This window comes from Felis catus, chromosome B4, assembly GCF_018350175.1.
Source record: "Felis catus isolate Fca126 chromosome B4, F.catus_Fca126_mat1.0, whole genome shotgun sequence".
In the NCBI taxonomy this organism is placed as follows: Eukaryota; Metazoa; Chordata; class Mammalia; order Carnivora; family Felidae; genus Felis; species Felis catus.
Window position 1 is genome coordinate 94,396,586 of NC_058374.1, and position 25,159 is coordinate 94,421,744.

General features: G+C 44.0%; 1 protein-coding gene across 3 annotated transcripts in view; it reads right to left on the reverse strand.

The window, feature by feature from the left end:
* Positions 1 to 2,572: 2,572 nt before the first annotated feature.
* BEST3 (bestrophin 3) overlaps positions 2,573 to 25,159 on the reverse strand; it is a 41,888-nt gene continuing 19,301 nt past the window's right edge. For all 3 annotated transcript variants that reach the window (XM_019835201.3, XM_045062061.1, XM_019835207.3), the window contains 4 exons: positions 24,883 to 25,035; positions 21,694 to 21,774; positions 18,936 to 19,087; positions 2,573 to 5,816 (listed from right to left, as the gene is read on the reverse strand). In XM_019835201.3, the coding sequence (XP_019690760.2) occupies positions 4,874 to 5,816; positions 18,936 to 19,087; positions 21,694 to 21,774; positions 24,883 to 25,035 (1,329 nt within the window). In that variant the 3' untranslated portion in view covers positions 2,573 to 4,873. The remainder of the gene's footprint in view (positions 5,817 to 18,935; positions 19,088 to 21,693; positions 21,775 to 24,882; positions 25,036 to 25,159) is intronic.

The window sequence follows — 25,159 nt, forward strand, 5'->3', positions numbered from 1 at the left end:
GTATTTTAGAAAGGTTCTTATTTGTTTGAGGATACATGATGTAGCCTTCCCTTGGCTGACTCTGTTAGGTAAATGTTTAAAACCAGAAGCTCCGAGAAGATGGTTCCAGGTAGCCATCTGGCCAAATCTGCCTGTGGCAAAAAGATCTGGGTCTACTTCCTGAGTTAATCCAGAAACAAAACAAAACAACACAAAAACGGAATCCCTGGTCTGAGCTACTTGAGTAATTAGGGAAAATGTGGTTCTTGTGCCCCTACTTTCCAGGGTCATTGTTCCTGTCATCTGTTTGCCTTGGCCAGGGATGATGGCCACGCTCGGCAGAGGTGCAAAGGGAGGCTGGAAAGAGGTAAATGTTGGGATCACGTCTCTCAAGCTGTGCCAGGGTTGGGATCCTTCTCCTGGGTTTTCCATGATTTGCAATAAGAGAACAAGGCTGGCATTCTTGAATTGATTCTTTTGACTCAGTGGCCATTTCAGTGGTGAAGACCGTCCTAAAAATTAGGGTTCATAGAACTAAGAAAAACAGAACACACACGAAAGGATTGAGGCTCTCCGTGAGATGGTCGGATAAGAGGAAACGAGGAAAATCCTTGGTTATTACTGTTAATACCACACCACTTTAGAAAATGTTTATTGTGGATCGTGTAAATGATGATTGTGATGAGGGAAGGGCAGGTGGAATCAGATTCGAATGTGGCTCTTGCTTAGGAGTACAGTTGTCATGCTTATTCCAAAATTAACTGATATAAGAACAGGTTTAGGGAGGTTAGATGCCGTAAGATGGTCCTCTGACTTCAAACCAGGGGTGCTAAATCCCCTAGGATTATAGTGGAAAGAACAGAAGCAATTAATTGTTCTCTAGTTCCACGTTTTGTGGGAAAGAACTTTTTTTTTTAATGTTTATTTATTTTTGAGAGACAAGGAGAGAGACAGAGTGTAGATGGGGAGGGGCAGAGAGAGGGAGACACAGAATCTGAAGAAGGCTCCAGGCTCTGAGCTGTCAGCACAGAGCCCGACACAGGGCTCAAACCCGCAAGCTGTAAGATCACGACCTGAGCCAAAGTCAGACGCTTAACTGACTGAGCCACCCAGGCGCCCATCTAGTTCCACGTTTTGATTGAGGGGATTGGTACACACACTGGGGAGGGAGAGGCACTTGTTGCCATGGTGGTGAGGCCTGGGGATGTAGGGTCAGGTGTGAAGGAATGACAGGAAACACTGGTGAGAAGGAAGATGTGGGAGATGCTGGGAAGCATATGGAAGAAAAAAAAATGAAGCCAAAAGAGAAATGATAAGCTTTCTTGAATGAAAGAGATTAGAATCCTTTTGAATAAAGGGATCTTGACAAGTGAATGGCTAAAGTGGAAAGGAACAAGTCCTTTCTTCTGCAGAATGGTGGGGGCATCGAGTCCAGCCATGCCCATCAACCAGACATCGCTGCCTGGGCTCCCAGCCTTTTCTCTTAACCCCCCTCAGTCCCTCACAAGGGCCAGTGAGCTGATGCAGAGTCCCAGCTGAGACTATGCGATTCAGAGGGATGGGGCTCGTTCAAGTTCATAAAGCTACGCAGGCAGAAGTCACACGCCAGTTTGGTATTCCTCATTCCGTTACACCGCATGGCTGCTGGGGCTTGGTGGGTTCTCAGAGCGTAGACATTATGATACGCAGATTTTGGAAAAATGATTGAGCACGGAATCAGTTTCTCTGAAGAAGGGAGAAGCCAGAGGGGGAACACACTGAAAAAGATGATGTGTGAGTCTTCAAATGAATGGTAAATTTTACATTTCTCCATTCCATTTAAAAGGTGCTTTCTCCATGGCTAAAAGTGACCGCCTGGAGTGGTAGAGGCCGTGAGCCATGAAGTACACAGGACGATTCAAGAGGGGAGAGAACAGCTCTCCTTGTTTTGTGGAGGGCCAATCATCCCTAAATTCTTGGACGACAGAGAAAAAGCTCACGGGCCTTTACCTTCACTGTCCTGTGGGCAGGCATCAGGGCACAGCTATGTCCAGAGGGCAGAGAAAGAAGGCAGCAGATGGGGTTTGGCCTCACTATACTCTCTGGCTGGGGGATTACATCTCATGCACGAGCCTGTTCTTGGAAGGGACAAACCAAAAAGACTAAGCCGCCAGGCCATGTGACCATTCATGCAGGGGGTAGAAGTTTCCAGAGCTCAGGAGAAAAGGGGCTAAGCAGGCAATGAAATCAGGCCCCCGAGAAGAAATAATTTTGTTTTTGCAATGTTGGTCTGTCTTGGGTAAAAACTCGTTTTAGAATGAATAGAGGATTTCTTCATCTGAGCTGGGCAGTTGCTGGCTTGAATCTGTAGCTGAATTCAACTACACGGGCTCATTGAATGAGTCATTATTCAGTTTCCAGGGCCAGGAAGAAATGGAAGGCCACCTCAGAGTCTGATGAAATATTGAGGAGATTCAATAACTCTCTGGACAAAGGTGCATAAGGGATGGATGGAAGCAGAGACGAACGAACACTCTTCTAGTCCTCCGTGAAACCTATGATTCTGTTTGTGCATCATTTATCACCTTGGATTTATGAACAAAAATTGATTATATTTCAAAAGCAGCGAAGTGGAAATTTATTTGAATTTGAGCAATAGCTAAAGCCAAAGAGAAGGGAATAGAGGGACTTAAGTTGCAACAGCCAAGAAAATAGCATTAAGAGGCTGGGGGAGGGTTAGGGTTCCTGCCTCTCAGCGGTGTTATGTCGGGGCTTGATGCTCTAGTCCATACTTAACGCTTTGGGAATGTTGGTCCCTTCCTAGGTCTAATGCTCTCAAGCAACATAGAGAAGCATCAATGTATAGTGTTTCTTTCAATATTATTTCCTTTTAGTCTTTTGAGAAAAACCCGTTAATGTAAATGTCACTACTGTCATGCAGCGGGGGTGGCCCAGTTGGATGCAACGTCTTGCAAAAATGTGCTAATGATAATACTGCATGTTGGGAGGAGTGGGGAGGGGTAACGAGGGGTTCTGCCAACTTTCCTCTGTCAGAAAAATGGAGAGGATCATGGCTGGGCTCGAAGAGGGATGACACCCTCCTGTGTGCATGCAAAAAAGACCAGGTAGACTCAAGCAGGGAGGACCCGGAGGGGTTGCCAAGGCTGGAGAAGCTCAGGTATGGCTTACGTGGAGCATCCTCCGGAATTCTGGGCAAACTGCTGGTAGATCCAGCACCTTACGCATGGCACAGCACAGTGAGGGAGCACCCAGGGTAAGAGTGTGGGCTCTTGAGTCAAATAAACTTGGGTTTGAATTCAAGCTCTGTCACTTTCTGGCCATGTGATTTTAGTCACGCTACTTTACTTTTCCAAAGGCTCTGTTTTCTTCGTCTTTAAAATGGAGAGAACATGGCATGCCTGGGTGGCTCAGTTGGTTAAGCCTCTGACTCTTGGTTTTGGCTCAGGTCATTTCAGGGTTCGTGAGTTCAAGCCCCACATCGGGCTCCATGCTGACGGTGCAGAACTTGCTTGGGATTTTCTCTCTCCCTCTCTGCCCCTCCCCTGCTTGCTCACTCTCTCTCTCTCAAAATCAATCAATCAATAAATTTTAAAAATAAACTAGAATAAGATGGTGAGAATAGTATATTGACCCATAGGATTCCTGTGAGGATTAGTGAGATTCTCTGGGAACTTTACGCACTGCTGCCTGGACTTGAGCACTTGATAAAGGGTAGCAACTAGGGTTACTTTATTTTGTAAGTCATATGTAGTCGAGCCTCATCATTCAACAGAAATAGTGACAGCAGTACTCCTAAGACATGGCCTTCCAGACAAAGTTGGAGGCCCCAGCCAATTGCACCCCCCACAACCCTTTGGAGGGAGCTGGTCAACATCCCATCCGCATTGTGCAGTCCTGGACCCCCTTAACCTCCCAGCTCCGAGATCCTACCTCATGCCAAACAACCTGGAAGACATGGTAACTGGACCCAGATTGGGACATGATTGGGATTTTTGCTTTAAGAGTTCAAGTTAAACACACTCAAGCCTTGTTATTCTTTGGTTCCATATCATTTGGTTATTCAGGTTCCTTGTCCTTCCAATTTTTCTCCAATGTTCAAGACCAAAGAGTGGATATGGAAAGAACAGCAATGGCGGCCGAGGGTGTGGTGGGGTGCCATCAGCTCCCACACCCCTTCCACTAGGAGGCTGGCATGTGTCAGACATCTTTGATCGCCCCGTAGGAGGCATTGCCAACACCTCATGGTCTGAAAACTGTGGCAAGAAGTAAGCAGCAGAGATAGCAAGAGAAAATATTACCACTTGAAAGGAGGGACGGAGTAGAAGGGAAGGATGAAGGGATGAGAGAATAAAAAGAAAACAGAGAAAAGGAAATTGAAGGGAGATGGAGGTTGTGCTGCTGATAGAGCTTACGAATCAAGAAGTGATAATAATTCTAGAAAGGAGTGAGACAGAAAGCCTCAAAGAGTCGGAATTAGGAAGGGGCTTTCGAGGCATTGTGTGACCCAGCTCCCTCTGTTTATAATTGAAGTGCAGAAGAAAAAAAAAAGGAGGGGAGGAGAGACTCCTTTGTCTCCCTATAGGCAAAATCAGGAGACTGGACTATCTATCTACAAAGCTAGCAATCTATGAATTATAAGTCATATATATATATATTTTTAAGATTCCTTATTTGGTTAAGATATGTCACTGTGGTCTGTGTAACTTTTATGAAAGTCACCTTGTAATGGATGATGTGAATGTGTTTGATTTTCTCAGTTCTCAGACACTCAGGATCATAATGCCCTTCAGTTTAAAAAGTAGCTTATACAGTGTGATGGCTTTTTAAAAAGTTGACCAGTCCTTAGGTATGTTCTGGAACTAATGCTGAACTTCTGGGAAAGTAAGAATCTAGGCTAGAACCAGGTCCTAGACCTTTCTGGTATTCCGTTGGGTGATGCCTCAGCTTGCTCATTATTAAAATCTACGATGTCTGTTTCCTTGGTGTTCAGGTTTTCCAGTAAGTATAGCACATCAGGAGAGGCTCGCGAGCCAGCCACAATGTTGATGCCACTGGTCTCTGAGGATGTTTCTGTGTCAAGTGAAAGAACGGGCTCAGAACTGATGGGATCTGGACTTAGGCCTGTCAGGGAGGCGTGGCTGGACGCCAGGAAACCGGGGAGGCTCCACCGTTTGGGGAACTTGTCATTATCGTTAGGGTCTTCCCCACAGGCTAACGTGAGGATGTTTCTCTCATCTTTGGCTGAACTAGTCTGGGGACTGGGGTCCCTAGGAGGTGTCCCTTTCTCTGAGGGGAATGCAATCAATCCCACAGGCACCTCCTGCTGTCCAGTCCTGCTTGGCTCAACCCCGGTAAACTCTGCGCTCTGGATGGAGGCAGTGGAGTCACGTGATGTGGGCACTGGTGCCTCGGTCACTGTGATCAGTACCTCGGGGACCTGCGGCATTTTGGTGGGGGAGACTCTCACGCTCGACTGTGGAGTCAGGCTCTGCAAAGTGCTTGTCCGGCTGGTCTCCCTGATCGTGGACAGCTCCCCCAGGCTGGAGTATGCCTTGGGGTTCCCCTCTGGGGAGCAGGGTTGCCTTTGGGCGGGTGAGGCACGGTGGGGGCTTCTCGAGGGCACATCCAGCAGATCTCTGGCTGGGCTGACGTCGCCACTTGGGGGGAAGAACATGGAGCTGTCGCTGGCCTGCCTGCCATAGCTTCTCCTCCTGGGGCTGGTGGGGTGTTCGTGGGCACTCAGGAACCTCTTGACTCTTCTAATCATGGAGTGGCGCTGGCCGTGCTTCTCGAAACTCCACAGCCACTCCTCACCAGGGAGATCCGACCCGGACAGTCTGAAACACACAATGGCAAAATGCAGGCAGAGCAGTTTCAGGGCCCCAGCTCTGTGGGCAGAGTCTCAGAGATCAGGACTGAGTTTTGGATTTTCACATTACAGATTTTGAAATGGGGGAGACTTTAACTTGAGATTGTCTGGCAGAGATTCTCCAACCTTTTGGTCACATGACCTTTTTAAACTCTTACAAATGATCGAGTACCCCGAAAAGATTTGTTTATGTGGGTTACAGCTATTGCTACTTACTGTGTCAGAAATAACGGAGGAATATAAAAAAATTGCACACATAAGAATGTACAAGCACTCATACCATGAAATGTTAAGTGATGACATCATCACATAGCATGTAGCTTCTGGAAAATTCCACTTTTCCAGAAAGTCAGGGAAGAATGAGAATGAAAAGGTGAATAACATTTTAGTGTTGTTACAAAAATAATTTTGACCTTAAGGATTTGGGTCTTGGGGTTTTGGTTTTTGGGGATTCCCAGAGTTCCCCACACCACGCTTTGCAAATCACTCATCTACAGGCGTGGACCTTAAAAAGAAGATATAGTGTGTATTCTTTCTCCTTTATTGCAGGTGAGCCAAGGTCATGAACTAAGGATCTGTACCCCCCCCCCCCAATAATGCATCATAGCCAAATTCAAGACAATGCAAAAACAGCTCACATTTACCTTTATTTAAGGACCTCCCATGCCTTAATGCAGTTAATTATCATATTCATGGTGTGAGTTGGTACTATTATTATTCAGATTTTACAGATGGGGAAACTGGGGCCCAGAGAGATTGCTAAAGACAGTGTAGCCATTGAGGGCCAAACCCAGAAATCTGACTCCAAAGCCTTTGTTCTTAGTTCCTTTTATATAAAGTCTGCTACCTGGATGTCAAGTGGTGAGGTAGAGCCTGGGGGGGGGGGGGGGGAGGGTGCAGAATAATGAGTAAAACACAATCCTTGCCCACAGGTAATTTGTTAACATCCCTGGTCCACTCATCTAGGGTTACAGAAGGAGAAATGGGACCACACATCCATCAAGGAGGGCGGTGTGTGGTCTCTCGACGTAGCTGGGCTCCCCTGTGATGAAGTTTGATAGATTTGGTAATGTTGAACTTTCAACATTTGAGACATAAAACGAATAACCCTAGCCTTTTGAACCTTCTTCTTCAAGGCTGAAATAAAATGGATAATTGGGATAACAGCGAGGGCTATGGGGTCGCAAGGCCTGCTCCCGCCTCACATTACATGGTTGTCTCATGTGTCGGTGGATTTGTGGTCTTAATGGGGTTCAAAGAGGAGCTACTTAAAGCCTTGCCTTTAAACCGCAAATGCTCACACCAGCTCCGGGAGCAACAGTGCTTGGTCCGCCCTGGTTCCAATGTTCCTATCGACAGCCCTGGTGACAAGATGCCTTCACAATGCCAGGTGCGCTTTGTGTGACACAGAGGGGAGTGTCGGGGCAGCAGGATGTTGGTGTAACCTGAAAGGGTAAAGTGAGCAGCAAAGAGAACATCATTCCTCCGTGTTTATGAATAAAAGATGGCTGATCGAGATGATTAACTGGCTAAGTGTCCCGGGATGGCGTCCGATTACAACCTTGTGCTGTTATTCTAAAGCCCCAGCAGTGCCCTTGGCTACCAGATAGCCTCTGGCCCACCTCGGCCGTGCATGGCTCCGATTCGGTTACGCCAACTTGAGAAATGCAGACTCATGTCTCAGCGGCCCCGGTGACCCAGCTCGCCGAGTTTCATTAGGTCAGATCTCCAGTCACACCAGAGGAGCGACAAGCGCAGTTGTTCACTAAGATCGCCACGCTGGATGTGCCCTGGGAATCCAAAGTAGGGCTGCCAATCTCTCTTTATAGGGCGAGCCTCTGTCCTCCATTTGAGATCTTGACTTTTTATTTGGGATTTCTCTTCCTCAACTACTTCTAAATCACACTGCCTTGCAAGAATGATAAAATCTTCCAGGGGCGCCTGGGTGGCTCTCAGTCAGTTAAGCGTCTGACTTCTGCTCAGGTTCTGTATGATCTCATGGGTTGCGAGTTCGAGCCCCGCGTCAGGCTCTGTGTTGACAGCTCGGAGCCTGGAGCCTGCTTCAGATTCTGTGTCTCTGCCTCTCTCCCGCTTACACTCTGTCTCTCTCTTTCTCAAAAATAAACGTTTAAAAAAAAATCTTCTAGGAAACATGTTTATACTATCATTACTTCAAAACTTTGTAAATCCTAAGGACAAAATTTTCTAACTATGCTGATGATGGACGTGTATATTCAATGGGGGCAAGAAGATTAAGGCCCTGCATCACAAATTAGAGAAAAACAGACCAGTTACAAAGAGCAAACTGCAAAAAGGCCAGGGCTCTTGCTAATGTTCTACTGGTTCACCAACTGACACCGGGCAGGGCTGCCAGTGACACGCTATTGTACCTTCCTGCCTCATGAGACTGTGTCGTGGACGCATGAGAATTATCCACTTACCCAACTAAATTTATTGAGCATCTACTATGAGTAAATCTGTTGCATCAAGAACTGTATAACACAGTTTAAAAGGAGGGAGAAGGCACGTATATAATTAGCTAAATTGGGACAAAGTAAGTTTTTGAGCTGACTTTTTGACATCGAGAAGGAATCAAATGGGCAGAGAAGGGGCCGAGCGTTCCAATGGAAGAAGTGACTTGAACAAGTAAGTCGGGGGAAACTTTAGGGTGTTTGTGTGTGAAGATGGGAAAAACTTGAGTTGTACAAGCACAGAATAATGTCAGGCATAAAGCTGAAAAGGTAGCCTTGGATTGTGTTAGGGTCTTATGTACCAGGTAGAGGGATTTGGACTTTATCCCAAAGGCAGGGGGCAACTATGGGCTGCCTTTGCGAACGAAGGGCATAGGTAGACTTGTGCCATTTTGTGGTAGTTCTGGAAGAACTACGTGGACAGCAACATTGATGAATGTTGTCGTCCAGAAATGCTTTGGGTAAGAAACATGAATGGGAACTTTCTACGCTATTAGTCAGAAAGACCTATTGGTGGGTCTTTGGAGGAACACTTGGTGGCCTGTGCTCTGGGGGGGGGGGGGGTAGGGGCAGTTTTATGAATGTCATGCTGAAGTGGTGAAGGAAGCCTTTTGGGTGTTTATGTTATCAAAGAGCAGTCATGAAGCTCCCCCCCACATGATGAACCTAATGACCTTTCTTCCAAATATGTCTGTGAGGGAATGTTTCACTGCCAGCACACAATCCCCATCTCCTTTCTCTGAAAGTCACGGTTCCCAATAGGACATCAGAAACCGTGTTTTTTTTTTTTTTTTTTTTTAACGTTTATTTATTTTTGGGACAGAGAGAGACACAGCATGAACGGGGGAGGGTCAGAGAGAGGGAGACACAGAATCGGAAACAGGCTCCAGGCTCTGAGCCATCAGCCCAGAGCCCGACGCGGGGCTCGAACTCGCGGACCGCAAGATCGTGACCTGAGCTGAAGTCGGACGCTTAACCGACTGAGCCACCCAGGTGCCCCAGAAACCGTGGTTTAAGAACAAAATGGTTTAAAGCTTAGAGCACACAGAACAGACTACATTGAAAGATGCTCCATTTCCCAAGTTGGGCGACTTGGATGTACCTTTTAGGTCCTTTCAGACTTTCTTCTCCTCCTTATTTGGTTTTTAAAGTGTACTTTTGGTACAAGGTTAGTACAATCCTGAAGCCCAAATATCACACCACTTAAAACACTCCAAAACAACTATAGCGGAAACATTATATGGTAGAATATAAGCACGCTCATTATATTGCTATACATTAGAGAAGGTCAGCTGAAAAAGGTTCTGGAATTCGCTTGGACTTAGATAGGCAAGTAATTAGAGCTAGGAGGACATTCATGGAAAGTGCCATGCAGCCATTATTGTCCAGAAGATGGAATTTGAGAATTGCCTCTGTGGTGAGGAAAATGATTTATTCGGGAGCTCACAGAGCCAGGATTTCTGCTGCCTGGGCTGATTCTAACTAGCTGTGTGACCTTAGGAGAGCCACTTAACCTTTCTGTGACTCAGCATCATACTTGAAAACTAGTGACAACAATACTTCCTCTACCTGCCTTAGAGTCTGTGGGGGAGTTCAAAAGAGTAATGGCTGTGGGGGAGTTCAAAAGAGTAATCGATGTGGAAAAGCTTTAAAGAGTAGATAATACGAAAAGGACTCTGTCAATGACTGGCAGACTTTCAGAGGTGATTTCCAAGTCGTTGTTGACTTCTCGCACCTGCTTGGAGGAAATGATAGCGTCTGCCTGAAAGTTAATCCCTTTTCTCCTCCGAGAGTGTATTTTTAAAATGTCACTACCCCGGGGCACTTGGGTGGCTCAGTTGGTTAAGTGTCTGATTCTTGATTTCGGTTCAGGTCTCATGGTTTCGTGAGTTCGAGCCCCGCGTCGGGCTCTGCGTTGACATCACAGAGTCTGCTTGGGATTATCTGCGCCTCCCCAGCTTGCACTCTCTCTGTCTCTCTCAAAATATACTTAAAAAAGTGTCAGTACACCTTGGTGCTGCCATCTGACAATGAACACCTTAGAAGGGATGACTCTCACAGTCACTTAATGGTTAGACGAGGGCACTGAGTGAATGGAGAGGAAGCATAAGGACAGGAGAAAGCTGATTATTTGGGAGAAGGAAGATGGGGCCGATCAGGTGGCTTTCTTGCAGACATTGCCAAATCCTGCAGTTAACATTTATTGCACAATGTAAATCCTCAATACGGAAGAGATGAGAATGAGGAAGGTTGTGCTATGTATTGGGCATTATTTTGAAAGGGTGGAGAAGGGTAGGTGTGGGAGAGAGAACAGGTTATGTTAAGCCAGGCGGGCTAGTTGGTTGTAGCCGAGTCTAGGAGGGAGAGCAGGTGTCATCCTTCAGGTCGCACTGGTGTCAGGATTGGGATATGTTATTTCAATCGCAACTGTTATAAAAGACCAACAACCCGCACTTTCAAAATATCTACTGGGCACCCAGTGAACCATCAGCCCCACAGTCTCCCTTGCCAGTGACAGATTTCTGAGGGCACAGGCAGCAGTGATTTCAGGGCTTTTGAAAAGACGCTTGGGCTGCTCAGGGCACAGAAGAACACTTGTCACCTCCTGTTGCCATAATAAGAGGGGACAGGACTGCTGGAGACGGCAGTGACTTTCAGAATTCATGGAGTGTGTCTCATATGGAAAGACCAAAACAGCCCCATTAACTTGAGAGATCTGATGCATTTTTTTTTTCCCGAAGCAAGCTTTTCACAAAGCTTTCTCATGTGTGTGATCAGGTAAATAAATACAGAGCTTCACAAGATTAAAGGATAAAACTGGATAATGCTTGCCTTTCTTTCTCTGGGCCACCTTTTTTTTTTAACCTCCTCCCCCCAGGTTTATTGATATAAAACTGACATATAACATTCTTTAAGTTTAATGTGTACAGTGTGATGATTTGACATATGTGTATATCATAGGATGTTTACCTCAGTAAGGTCAGTCAACATCTTCACCTCACACAGTGGCCATTTTGTTTGCTGTTGTGCCAACGTTTAAAGTGCTGTTTTGAGGGGCATCTGCGTGGCTCAGTCTGACAGTGTCTGACTTTGGCTCAGGTCATGATCTCACAGTTCGTGAGTTCGAGCTCCACATTAGGCTCTGTGCTGACAGCTGGGAGCCTGAAGCCTGCTTTGGATTCTGTGTCTCCCTCTCTCTCTGCCCCTGCCCTGCTCATGCTCTGTCTCTGTCTCTCTCTCTCAAAAATAAATAAAAATTTTTAAAAAGTGGTATTTTGACAGTTTAAATTCAATTAATTTAGGTCATTTTAACAAAATTGAAATGAGGAATTTAGGAAATTGATATTTAATGTAATGAATTCTACTTCTCAGGTCAGATTTATTATTTTCAAATTGCTAGTGTTCCTCCAAGTCAGGCAGCTGCCTTGGAGGGAGCTGATGATTTGCCTGAAAATCTATCTGGGCAGAGCCCGTGTGGAGGGACATTTATTCACAGCAGAGCAAAATGTACTCTTCAAACCCATTAGAGGCAAGTGCTGTTATTTTTAACCTTCTGCTCTGCAGAATCTTGTCAGAGCCGTAGCCTAGGATTTATAAGATGGGAAAGGTAACTCGTGCTGAGCTGGGAGGTGGGGGCCAAGCACTGGGAGGAAAACCCAGCGGACAGACGTTGTATCCACCCAGCACCCCTCCTGACTCCCTTGCTGGGGGACAGTTTGGAGTAGGGGAGCATCACGGGGGGTTTGCTTAGCTCACAATAGGGGCTCCCAGGGCTGGTGACCCTCCTGCCGCCACTCTCTTGCCTCTCTGCTAGTTTGGGCCAAGGATTACAGCAAATCTGGTAAAAGAACGGGCATATCTAGACTCCTGTTACTACTCTGGTTATGCTCATGGGCCCTCCGCTGGCTGATGCAAAAATAAGTTGTGGCCCCAAATGGGGGTTCACTTAAAGTCCCCCACATTTCAAAGCTGTTGTATCCTGTGGGAGTTTTGTGAGAAAAGGACATTAAGTCATCTATACCTGTCATGTCTTTTAGAAGGTGAAAATCGAGTGCCAATGGTGAGCCTATGTTGGCATGTGAAAGAATCCCTGAGAAGGTTCTAGAATTTTAAAGTTAATAACGCACAATCATCTCCTTGGGAGGCTCCGTTTCTCCTTCCTTTCTGGTACATTAAGTGAAAATCAATGTTCCAAGAATACATTTTTGTCGAAGTTAGTGATTCAGAATTTTGAGATATTTTTGGTAGTTTATAACACACGCATGCAATAGTATGTATCAGACTATGTATTTTCTTGTAAAAGCTATAATATTTGAATATAGTTAGCTAAGAGAGGATAACTTACTAAAACATCCATCTAGAGGTATATTTAACCACAATTTAATAAAGGACGTGCTTGTTAAATACATATTTTGGTATATTTGGTATATTTGAACTAATACCGCCAAGAAGACTTGTGCTACGCAACCCGAATGTTTTGTACACATTAAATACATACGTACAATTGCAAAAAAGTAATTATATTATTTCTACACATTCGGAGAGCCTTTGGAATGAAGATAGATAAGTAAAAGTCATTATTTCTGGGTGTTTGCAGTTTTACAGCACCAAATAAATCCTAAATAAATCCCTCCTCTCCTAACCAGAAGGAACGCTTGCAAAAATCTGTATCTTTCTCCTCTGTGCTAAACTGACTTCATAGATCCATTCCTTAAGACCACTCTCAGTGTGAGGAAGTTGCGACATATTTGAATGACAGCAGAAAGCCCAGTAAAGCGGTGTTCATTAAAGGGTATCGCAGCAAGTCCATGGGTTAAGAGCACTCTTTTACATCAGCAGGACCCTTAGAGCGAGCACACTTCCATGTGTGCACATGTCAGTGATCCATTTCATAAGCAGCTACTGCCTCTCTTCTCCAGGATTTGGAATCCTTTAGCTGCTATGGGTAGATATTTCAGTGGGGTTTTCCCAATGCCCTTAAGGGGTTATTGCTTCTTCGCTCTTGGGGATTTTGATTTTCGAGATGGGATTAAAGGGAGTTATGAGACTTTAGGACTTTAATTTCCTTGTGTTCCATTCCTCAGAGACTTACACATTTGTGCTAATGGATAATCCTAAGTATTTAAAAAAGAACAAGAGTTTTGGAGCGACCCATGGTGCTGTCATGTGAATAGCACTCTACCTCTGGCTAGCTGTGGTGGGCTAGCCCTGGATCTTACTTTTTGTTTGTTTGTCTGTTTTTTAATGTTTATTTATTTTTGAGACAGAGAGAGACAGAGCATGAACGGGGGAAGGTCAGAGAGAGAGAGACACACACACAGAATCCGAAGCAGGCTCCAGGCTCTGAGCTGTCAGCACAGAGCCCGACGCAGGGCTTGAACCCATGAACCGTGAGATTGTGACCTGAGCCGAAGTCGGACGCTTAACCGACTGAGCCACCCAGGCGTCCCACTTTTTGTTTGTTTTAAAAACAAATTTGGGGGGCGCCTGGGTGGCTCAGTCGGTTAAGCGTCCGACTTCGGCTCAGGTCACGATCTCACTGTCTGTGAGTTCGAGCCCCGGGTCGGGCTCCATGCTGACTGCTCGGAACCTGGAGCCTGTTTCAGATTCTGTGTCTCCCTCTCTCTCTGACCCTCCCCCGTTCATGCTCTGTCTCTCCCTGTCTCAAAAATAAATAAAACGTTAAAAAAAATTTTTTTTAAAATAAATAAATAAAAATAAAAACAAATTTGGGGCACCTGGGTGGCTCAGTCGGTTAAGCATCCGACTTTGGATTTCAGCTCAGGTCATGACCTCGTGGTTTGTGGGTTTGAGCCCCGTGTCAGGCTCTGCACTAATTTGTGCAGAGCCTGCTTGGGATTCTCTGTCTCCGTCTCTCTCTCTGCTCCGCTCCCACTTGTACTTTTTCTCTCTCAAAATGAATAGACATAAAAAAAAAGAAATTTGTTTTCAGCAATGCTGGCTTGAGTTTAAACATTCTAGGTTTGTTTTGGTAAAGTTTGGTATGTTACGTGTAAGTGTTTGCTATTGTCCAAAGAAGAGTCACTTGCATTTCAGGGCTTGGGCATGTTTTCTTCACACGCATCTTATAGAAAACTCTTCCCTCTGCTTGTGGGTGACCTCTTCATCTTGGTTAATAGTGTCTCCAACAGTAAGGATGATGAAAAGACACCTTAATTAAAACAGCAGATCACCGCAATGTATACTTTAAATACCTCATAATTTTTATGTTGATTATACTTCAATAAAGCTGAAATTAAAAAAAAAACTGTTACTTTAAATACACTGTCATTCCTTGCTGTTTGTACTCATATTGGCTTGGAATTTACCCTTTGCTGAATCTCCTCCTCCTATTTGTGTGCTAGCTCCTAATTTAGTCTTAAAGATGCACATTGGACCCCTCAGCTCCAAGAAGCCGTCTCTCATTCACCACGCTGGGTGAAACATACCTTTCTTTTATTCCCTTAAGACTGAGCGTTTCTCTATTGCTGGGTTTACCACATGGTACCAGAACATGTCTCCTTGTGTCAGTGAGCTGAAGAGGTATTTGTTTTGTTTTTGTTTTTGTTTTTTTTGCCTATGCCTAGCATTTGAAATAGAACCTATCGTATACCAGGCCCTGAAAGAAAATTTTCCTGAATAAATGGATGAGTTCATTCCATATGTGAAGATACGAGGAAAAACGTGATATTTTAAATTTTTTTTTTTCAACGTTTATTTATTTTTGGGACAGAGAGAGACAGAGCATGAACGGGGGAGGGGCAGAGAGAGAGGGAGACACAGAATCGAAAACAGGCTCCAGGCTCTGAGCCATCAGCCCAGAGCCTGACGCGGGGCTCGAACTCACAGACCGCGAGATCGTGACCTGGCTGAAGTCGGACGCTTAACCGACTGCGCCACCCAGGCGCCCCAAAAACGTGATATTTTAAATTTGTATTTGAGATGAAAATATGGGGAAAATCTTACTTTATTTCGCTAATGTACATTTGGTAAATGTGTAGAAAATATGGCAATATTTTGAATATGTCCCTGAATATAGAGAACAGAGGAATCATCTCTAAGGAGTTTTCTTTTTTCTTTTAAATTTTTATTTACTACGGTGTGTGGGGGGGGGGAGAGAGAGAGAGAGAGAGCACGCATGTGAGCCCGTGCGCTGTGGGGGAGGGGCAGAGTGGGGGAGGCGCAGATTTGGGGGGACAGTAGGCTTCCTACTGAGAGCAGAGAGCCCGATAGGGGGGCTCAAACTGGTGAACTACAAGATCCTGACCTGAGCCGAAGTTGGATGCTTCACCAACTGAGCCACTCAGGCCCTCCTAAGGAGTTTCCTTTTTATGTGGAAATGAGTAGTCCCCTGAATGTAAAAGAAAATAGGAGGCAGAGTAATTTCTCAGGTTTCTCTTGGATAGTACTTTTGTTCAGTTATTGAAGGGCATTGCCTTGATTTTAGAATTTCTGGGTCATGGGAATTGTGATCATAAGCTTGAAACGTTGATGTGAAAAGGTAAGGGAAATTTGATTTCTGAATTAAATATACTAGGAACGTACATCCTAAATAGAATAAGAAAATTAAAAACTTACTCAACCAGGAAAGGATTTTATATGCTTATCAAGCAGCAAACACTTTTCTGAACCACTTGAATCCATACTACTTTGACACCCGGTCTTTATCCTAATGCAAAGGGCTCATTGACTCAGTCATCATCAACAAAATCACCTGTGCTACAGTAATCCTTACTTTTACCTTCCCTTTTCCCCTGAGCCTTCCTCAGATGGCTCACTTGATATTAACTTTGTATTTGGTGAGTGAACAGTGAAATTCTTAGGGAGTGATCTTTTATGAGTTTAGAGGACAATCATTGCTTTCAGCCTAGCAAACCATTCACCTATTCCTGGTAGTACCATTCTAATTTTCTTAAGACATCACCTCCTCCCTATGGTTGCTTGGGGCTGACACATGCCCCTTGGTCCAAAGATGGACATGGGAACAGGCCTCAGCTAATCAAAATATCGTGCTTCCCTGTTCAAGAATGGGCACGTTCGCCAAGCCCAGCCAGTTAATTCAGTACTTTAGTTTTAAGAGTCATGTTCTTTCCACAGGATTTGCTGAGAGGATAGGTTGTAAAGCTGCTGGCTGCCATCTTGCTGTTTTGCCTGTCTGAAACCTGAGCCAGTGGAGAGAAAAGCTGAACTGAAGAGATAGAGAGGGCAATAGTGAGTCCCGGTGACATATTTTGAGCCTCTGAAATTAGCCACACCCAAAGCTAGGCTAGTCTCCATATGTGACCCAAGAAACCCCTTTTTGCTTAAGTTAGCTGGAGTTGGTTTTCCAACACAGGCGAGCAGAAACAACTTGTGTAACAGCACAGTCCTGGAAAGAATCAACAGTGGGCATTTCTGTGAATACTCCAAAAGCCTGCATTCCTGTAGCGACTTTTCCTGGACTGTGAGGTTCCCTTTGAATGGTCCTCATTCATGCAGAAAATCAAGATCAAGTGAACTTTTGCCTAATTGTTTCTTTGATCATTTGGTTCCAGAGTCCAATTAAATGCCTCCCAGAAACCTCCCCTAATAGACTCTGGCCTTTGCCTGTGGCCTTTCCCATCATGCTAGTAAATAGGCTGTCTTAATTAGAGGAATTCTCTCTGATAACTAAAAACTTTTTGCTGCATTCTTAAATATCACATCTCCCAGTTTTCTCTCAAGAATTTTTTCTCTGTTCCAAATTTCCAGTGCTAGCTTAATATGAAAAATGGCTTAGATTTGTTTAATCTTTCTTTAATCTTTAATCATTTTGACATCCACAAACAGGGTACTTACATGAGTCAATATTAACAATGCTCTATGGTTACATCTAGAGTGTTTTGATGTTTCCAATCTCATTTAATATTCTCAATAATTGTTTGGGGTAGATATTTTCTGCGAGGTCTTATAAATCCCTAATTCTGTGTCTCTATATTTAGAAATAGAAATAGATATTTTAATAATTTCTAAAGAACATGGACACAGAAGAATGTAATATTATGATGCTTGGGATGAATATGTAGACCAAAATGAAAATCTTGAGACCAAACAAAAACTATCATTGTAACCATCCTGCAAAAACAACTAACTGGATGATAGATATGGAGCACAAGGGCACTTACAGTCCCAACAGTGATACCACAATGATTCTCCAGCCCTATCAAATGTGCTAGTCTCTTTTCTCTTACAAATTAGACCTTCGATTCTGTGCATTAATCAGTGATGGGAAGGGAGAGAAAGGTTAAAGCCTGTTGAGTTATCCACGAACAAATCCACAGAAAAGCATCTATTGATTTTTAAAATCGAGAAGGATTTCAAAACCCATGAAACTGCCACCACGAACTGCCGAGAAGGGCGAACAACAGTAAATTGCTCTTTGTGGAGACTGAGCAACCAGCTGGGGTTGGGCTGCGCACAGGAGAATCCAGGCTTGTCGGGCCATCTGGAAGCCAAGGCAAGCCTAGCCTGGGGTGTGCAACCTTCTATCAGGTATGCTTTGAAGACAACAGGCAAATCTCCTGGCTCCTAAATCATCTCATCATTTGACCCCACTCCTGAAATTCTACTTGGTCATCTTTTCCTTTGGGTCTTGAAGACCTGTTAGGATCAAGAGACATTCAGCCAAGAGTGAAGCCTTGTGGGAATAGGGCTGAAGCTGGATATCCTCGTGGTTGGGAAACAGGAGGGCTGAACGCCGTGGGAGAGAGGAAAGAAGGTCCCAGGTAGCAACTACAGGACGTGAACTTGCCTCACAAATCTGCTGAGAGCTGGTCTCAACAGCAAACCACAGTTTTGTCACAAGTTGTAAGAAAAATCCTGCAAAAGTTTTCCTCTTTTTTAAGGGGGTTCTCCTTATTTTTCTAAATTTGTCCACAGTCTTCTCTTTAAGTTACTTGGAAACTGTGGCAGCTGCCTTGAGCAAAAATACTTAAACTTCCCCCACATTCACACATTTCTCCAAAATCAAATACATTATCAGATTTAATAAAATTACTCGAGAAGTGTGCATGAGTTACTTCAGGCCTCAGCCCATTTATTTAAAGCTAAGTACATAGGGACAGATTGTTATGTTAAAACCACAGAACAGAGACTGACTTGTCTACTAAACATAGTTGAATTAAAATCTTAGAGAAAACTTATCTCATTCCTTAGGATTTGCTTGTCTCCAAGTAGTCTAACACAGTGTCTGCATGTGGTATATGCCTCATAAACACTTGTTGGAAATACATTCAGTTATGAACGTCTTAAGTAATAAATGATTATATAATTGAATAAACTACTTTTCAAATCGGAAGGAAAAAAGAGGATAACTTCACAACTATTGGAAAAGTTTTCTGTGGTATAAAAACAAGATGAAATGCAAATTACCCCCAAATACACATGCCTGCATGTATGCACACACCACATTTAAACCGGAAGCTATAGCCTCTTTGCTCTCAAACTTCCTCGGGCATATTAATTATACCTGAACATCTGAAATAAGATGTTACCAATTGAGAGTTGTCGTGAAAGTGAGTTCAAGACCAGAGCATAAAAAATCAGAACAGTGACCAACTTATTTTCTAAATATTGATGATTAAAAAAAATGCACTCACCCCATTTCGACTGTTGACCCCAGAAAGGAGGGTATGCAGTAGTCAGCGGCTGCCAGTGTATAAGGTGGTCGAGCAGCAGAATCATCCCAGTAAATGTCCTTCTTCATCTTGGGTAAGCTCATGTGCATTTCATCCACAGCCAAAAGAGAGACCTAAAATCATTGTTTTATTGTTAGAATAATTTGGATGTGGATTGTATAAAGACAGAGAGTAAGCTCCAATGGGTGGATGGGATTTGCAGCAGGATGGAGCAGTCTGAGAGAGTAAATACACAAATGTCCGTTGTTCATATTTGCTGTAACCAGGACCGTTGCAGAGACTTGCACATGTTTATTGCGTGAGGGCACTTGGCAATGGGGGTTAAGTGGGGCTATAAAACTGCCCAGACTTGGTTTATCAAGCCACATGCCCAGAATGGATCTAGCTACATTTTACTAGGAGGCAGGAGAGACTCCTTTTCCTTCTTGGCTCAAAGTTACCGTATTGTCTAGTGGCTATCCTTACAGCAACCTCATAATTCCAGATATCATAGGAAGGAGAAGATTCTTAATATCCCATTCCGTTGATTCCATAAACATACTTATATTTGATATCATTTCTTTTTAAATCATTTTTAATGTTTATTTATTTTTGAGAGAGAGAACACGAGAGGGGGAGGAGTAGAGAGAGAGGGAGACAGAGGATCCAAAGTGGGCTCTGCATTGACAGCCAGAGGGGCTTGAATCCACAAACCGCACAATCATGACCTGAGCTGAAGTCAGATGCTTAACCGACTAAGCCACACAGGAGCCCTCTTTTTTTTTTTTTTTTAAGTAGGCTTTAAGCCCAGTGTGGAGCCCAATATGGGGCTTGAACTCACAACCCTGAGATCAAGACCTGAGCTGAGATGAAGAGTTGGACTCTTAATCGACTGAGCCACCCTGGCACCCTGTAATTGATATCATTTCTTATGTGCCCTGATTATTTGTTTGTTTGGATACGTATATCAGCAGGTCTATACTGGTTGGGGTATGTATGTATATATATATATATATATATATATATATATATATATTTTTAAACATTTAAATTTTTTTTTAAATTATTTATTTATTTATTTTTGAGACAGAGAGAGACAGAGCATGAGCAGGGGAGGAGCAGAGAGAGAGGGAGACACAGAATCCGAAGCAGGCTCCAGGCTCTGAGCTGTCAGCACTCGAACTCACGGACTATGAGATCATGACCTGAGCTGAAGTCAGACGCCCAACTGACTGAGCCACCCAGGTGCCCCTGGTTGGGGCTATATAGTGGTCTCTCTCCTTGACTTTGACAAACTAATGCATGAATAAATTATTAACCTGCAAATCCGATCTTTACAAAGAGCAAGTGTCCTAACCATTATACTTCCTCCTTGATAGATTGACAATGTGATTGTTGGAGGAGGTCATGGAGAGGATGTAACCTCTGCTGACCTCAGAGCTGAACCCAGGCTACAGGAGGCCCTTTAGCCCCACCCCTCCCCTGTCATGGGAATGTACATTCTGCTCACTGTTCTCACAGTGGAGCCATTTCAAGGACACAGCCTTGAGAGAGCAGTGTATTATTGAGACCATCTGGACTGAAAGTGTGACTGAACCCACTTAAGGCCTTGGTATAAACTTTTACAATTCTGGCAGGTGGGCATGGAGATCTACTTGTCTTGTGGCCGCCCCAAACAAGCCTTGTAGGTCAGTTCCCTTGCTTATTAGACCTGCCACCTACCAGTCTGGAGTGGCTTCTTTCTTCCATCTCTCCCAGCCCTCTAGGTATGCGGCCAGTTTGTGAACCAACAGTGAAACATAGTGAAACATTTGAACCTGCTTAAGAACTGAGCAAGGGCCTGAAGCAAGTAGCCAAGTTGAAGTTCTTTCCTTATCTGTGAGGACAGAGAATGGTCTGAGGAGAGTCCTGCCTGGAAGGAAAATTCTCTCATGCTGATTCTTTAAGAAAAACCTCTCTGGAATAATGCTTTGGGGGTAAGGGTCCTGGGGTCCATTAGGTTTAGTTCTGTCAGATTTGAGACATAGGCTGGTATGGCCCACGTTTCCAGTGTCCAGCTGCTTGGACATCTGACTGCAGGGAACTTCATGACATGGATTTGGGAACTCACACCAGACCACTTCTGGCTGCCATTGTCTGTCCCTGCTAATCTCACTTGGGTGGCCACAGAAACCAGATTAAAGAATGAATTAAAACATTGCTCTGCAGTATGATGGAAGAGGCTGTGCAAAGTTAATAAACTTACAAAGAAAACTGGCTTGAAATTCTACTTAGGGGAAGGGGAGGAAAAATAAGATAAAAACAGAGAGGGAGGCAAACCATAAGAGACTCTTAAATACGGAGAACAAACTGAGGGTTGCTGGAGGGGAGGTGAGTGGGGGTGGGGGGTGGGCTAAATGGGTGATGGGCCTTAAGGAAGGCACTTATGATGAGCACTGGGTGTTGTATGTAAGTGACGAAACACTACGTTCTCCCAAACTACGCTATATGTTAACTAACTTGGATTTAAATAAAAATAAAAATAAATTCTATTTACAAGGGACTAAACTTCACTGCAACTGAGACCCAGGACCTGTGAAGTTCCAAAAGGAGCTGAGGCAAGATACTGAAAAGCCAAACCTCTTTCTTTTGTGGCTGCAGCTCTGAAGTTCAGGGGCCTGCCGTCAGAGTCTGTTCAGATCTGAAACGTCACAAATGACTCATTATTCATGTTTGTAAAGGAAGGAAAAGCTCCTCTAACCTGCAGATTTCTGTCAATGCACCAGTTGGTTTCGAAATCATCATCATCTTCTCCAAAAGGGTTGATAAGCTGCTCAGCTACCTGCGGTGGAGAACATAGAATAGGTCCATCGTGATGCTTGTGGAAACTAGGAATGCAAGCTAAAGGTGACGGAGGTGATGCCCTTTGCCACTTTCATAATATGAAGCCCAGAGGGGAGTGGGTGGCTCCACAGACACTGATGTTTACCTGCAAGCGACACTGCCCTCAGACCACGAGCGAGGCACCTGCGTGGGTTTGCTCTCCAGCGGACCTGTCTGTTCAGCTGGTGACAGCACAGGCCCTTCAGGAGAAGTTGTGCCATGTAGGAGCCAAATGATTGATGTCCGGGCACAAATCAAACCCGTGAATGTCGAAGGAGCACAGATAAGGTGCAAGGCACCGTTTGGGGCACTTCCAGGGCGACGTAGCCTGGGGGGCTTAAGGAATTTACAAGGGCCCAAGTGATGAGACAAAATGTAACCATGAGGAAGGGAAAACAGCAGAGATATAGAGCACAATGAAAGAAATAAGTCAAGGAGTTTTCACAATTATTGGATACAACTGTTGAATGAAAAGTCAGAGAGCTGGGGGGTTACGAAGCTGGAATTTGTCTCACTTTGTTTTACTCTAAAGGATTTACTTTAATCTGGTGGGTCAGTTTTCCCCACTATGAAAAGTTGAGGCAGTGTCTTACCGTATATTTTCTAATAGTTGGCCAATATGAAATGATCTTAACCATGTTCTGGCATTGAATAGCCTTCTTGGTAAGAGATTTATATATCAAATATGACTCCTTTATTATTCTTTTTAAAACTCTTGCTTTTTATTATCTAGTGTGTGTGTGTGTGAGTGTGTGTGTGTGTGAGAGAGAGAGAGAGAGAGAGATTTTACATTCGGTCTAAATGGGAAAAAAGTGTATAAAATAAAGACACCATTGATTAGTTGAATTTCTATGTTCTGAGACCATTTTGTAGAAATTCTGTCTACTTATTTTTTAGGACTTAAGTCTAACCACTAACCACTTAGAGCAGTTGTTCTCAACCTTGGATGAAGATCAAAGTCACCAGGAAGGCTTTAAAAAAACTTGATGCCTGGGTTCCTCCCTTAGAGATTCTAATTAAATGGGTGTGAGGTTGAGCTGAGATATCAGCACCTGGTGAAACTCCCGGGAGATTTTAGTATGTGGATGGAGTTGAGAACAGTCAACTTAGAGAGATACGTCGCCCCAGTTCCCCAGACTGGGCAGGGCCTGAGCCCAGAATCAGTCAGCCTCACAGCGACATCCACGTCAAGGTCCTTTCCAGGGCCTGTCTATCCTTCCTTGCCTGAGATTTTCCCTAAGTGGGCCACTGAAGAGGCCTGGAAAATATTCTTGTTATAACCAGAATTTCACTTTTATTGGATCAGTCCTGCATATAGTATGAGAGTCTACATTTAACTTTCAAAATGATACCTATGTTTCAGAATTGATTTTCTCAAAAAATATCCTTTACTCTTTTGGAGGCTTCATTTCCAGCAGGTAACTAATATACTGTTTATAAGGTTAAGATGGGATTTTTACACTTTGAAAATATTTATAAATATTGGAATGGACAAGATAAAACAGCTGCTTAGAAATTGAGATATAATCCATTGAGTGGGAAAACACTTCTCCTAGGACTGTCTATCTCTTAAAGGAGCTAATGTGGTATTTTCATATTTTGCCTTTAAAAATATTTTATAAAGGAAAGGAATGTTATTATTTTATTTATTATTTTTTAGAATATAATTTATTGTCAAGTTGGCTAACCTACAGTGTGCTTTTCGGTTTGGGAGTAGATTCCCGTGATTCAGCGTTTACATACAACACCTGGTGCTCGTCCCAACAATATTTTAGAGGGCATTTCCCAAGGCAGGAACTGCTAACTGTTCCTAACAGGCTGGTCCAACACCTCACGTACACACAAAGCAAAGAATAAGAAGCTTAGCACAACTCAGGGGAAAGGGAAATAAAAGACTAGAATGATTGGGCACCTGGGCCATTTGTAGTGATTTATTGTTTATAAAACTAGAGTCTACTTTTTTCACTAATGGGAGAGGAGAGCTATTAGTCTCTCTTGCTCTTTCTCTGTCTTAAATGCGTAAAAATAATTAAGAATTACCATCACCTGGTTGAAAATAGTTTTGCCATTTATAAAGGATATGCTTTTACTTTTTGAAATGTCAACGTATTTATCATTCCTGGTTAAGATTCAAACCAGTGAAGGTAAAGGCACTGGCAGGGAAAATGTTGCCACCGCCTGGAAGGCCTCCATGGTGCATGTGAACATGTGGCTGGCCAAAAGGTCAAAAGTTTGAAAATTCGATTTTATTCATCTTCAAACTGTCATTAGATTTCATTTACCTTGATTTAGCCATTGTCTTTGTGTGTGCGTGTGTGTGTGCGTGTGTGTGTGTGCGTGCGTGCGTGTGTGTGTTCCATTCACTACCAGGCTCCGGCTCTGGTATTTACCTGTGCATTCAGGGAAGGGTAAGGGGTGCCGGGAGGGGCGGGGGTTGGAGCAGATACAATTCTGCACCCATGACTGGACAAGTCCTCCCCTCACTGCTCTGACCTGTTAATTTCCTGGCAAACCAAATGCCGTCACAAATCCTGGTGTTTCTGGTTTTGATTCTGTTGAATCATTTTCTGAGTCTCGGTTCTGGTTTTGAAAATGGGATGCATTTAATGGGGGACAGCTAGTGGGACTGTGGAGAATCACAGTTAACTATTTACAGAGTTGAACAGAACCAAGATAATAATATAATACGAATACTTAACTCTGATACACAAGGATTCTTATTTACTCTCTTTTACTCTGCCTACTTGCTTATGGTGGCATAAAATATCAGTGAAGTCACAGTTATTACTTTAATTACATTATTATAATCCTAATGGGAGCACACAAAGACTTAAATTACTGGCCGTAAAAGAGTATTACTGCAACGTCTTTGCTTAGATTGCTGCAATATGGTACTCACCACATCACTTGAATCCCTAGTTTACAAGTAATAACATCTCTGAGTGATTAAACCTTAAATCTACCTTTGACTCGCTCATGAGCGAGTGACTCAGTAAAGGACCAGGGTGCAAAGGACAGAACATGACAGATTACAGAGCAGGTCTCAGGCACAGAGACGGTGGGCTACCTTGAGCCATCCTGCATAGAAGAAGAACTGTAGGAGAGTGAAGATTGGAATGTAAAGATCTAAGTCATGCCCCGCGTAGCCTTTGGTGGGATCCAAAAACTGGCGTCCAATCAGGCAGGCAAAGAAGAAGGTGTAGACAGCCAGAGTGACAACCTGCAACGGAGAGAAGTCTGAGTGAGAACACAGCGCTGGCCAGAGTGCCTAAGGGGGCAAGTAGCTAAAAACCACATGCAGGGGCACCTGGGTGGCTCAGTCGATTAAGCATCCAATTCCTGGT